Genomic DNA, 422 nt, shown 5'->3' on the forward strand with positions numbered 1-422 from the left:
GATCGCCAGCGTGCTGGACACCCACGCGGCCACCCGGCAGAGGAAGGCTGAGCGGGAGGTCTTCTTCATGAACACGCAGAGCTTGGTGCAGCTGGTGCAGAGGTGAGCCCCGCGCTGTCCATGACCCGCCCAGGTCCCCCCTTCCTCTCCATCTCCTCCCAGCACACTGGGCTCTCTGCTCTCAGGTACCGCAGCGGCATCCGGGGCTACATGAAGACAGTGGTGCTGGACCTGCTGAGACGCTACCTGCAAGTGGAGATGCAATTCCAGCACGGTGAGGGCTCAGGGCACACGGGGGCGGGGGGTGTCTGTGGGACTCTCTGGGGGGTCTGCAGGGCTCACTGTGCTCTGTCCCGCAGCTCACTATGACAAGTGTGTCATCAGCCTGCGGGAACAGCCAAAACCCGACCTGACCCCCGTGC

The 422-nt window shown here is 64.5% G+C and overlaps 1 protein-coding gene across 1 annotated transcript in view; it reads left to right on the forward strand.

Annotated features, from left to right (window-relative positions):
* Positions 1-422, forward strand: part of LOC104495923 (acetyl-CoA carboxylase 2-like) — an 18,540-nt gene that overhangs the window by 4,370 nt on the left and 13,748 nt on the right. Inside the window, exons 10-12 of the mRNA XM_010138972.1 lie at positions 1-102; positions 186-274; positions 360-420. Of these exons, the coding sequence (XP_010137274.1) occupies positions 1-102; positions 186-274; positions 360-420 (252 nt within the window). The remainder of the gene's footprint in view (positions 103-185; positions 275-359; positions 421-422) is intronic.

The sequence above is a fragment of the Buceros rhinoceros genome, unplaced genomic scaffold (genome assembly GCF_000710305.1).
Source record: "Buceros rhinoceros silvestris isolate BGI_N320 unplaced genomic scaffold, ASM71030v1 scaffold18346, whole genome shotgun sequence".
Lineage (NCBI taxonomy): Eukaryota > Metazoa > Chordata > Aves > Bucerotiformes > Bucerotidae > Buceros > Buceros rhinoceros.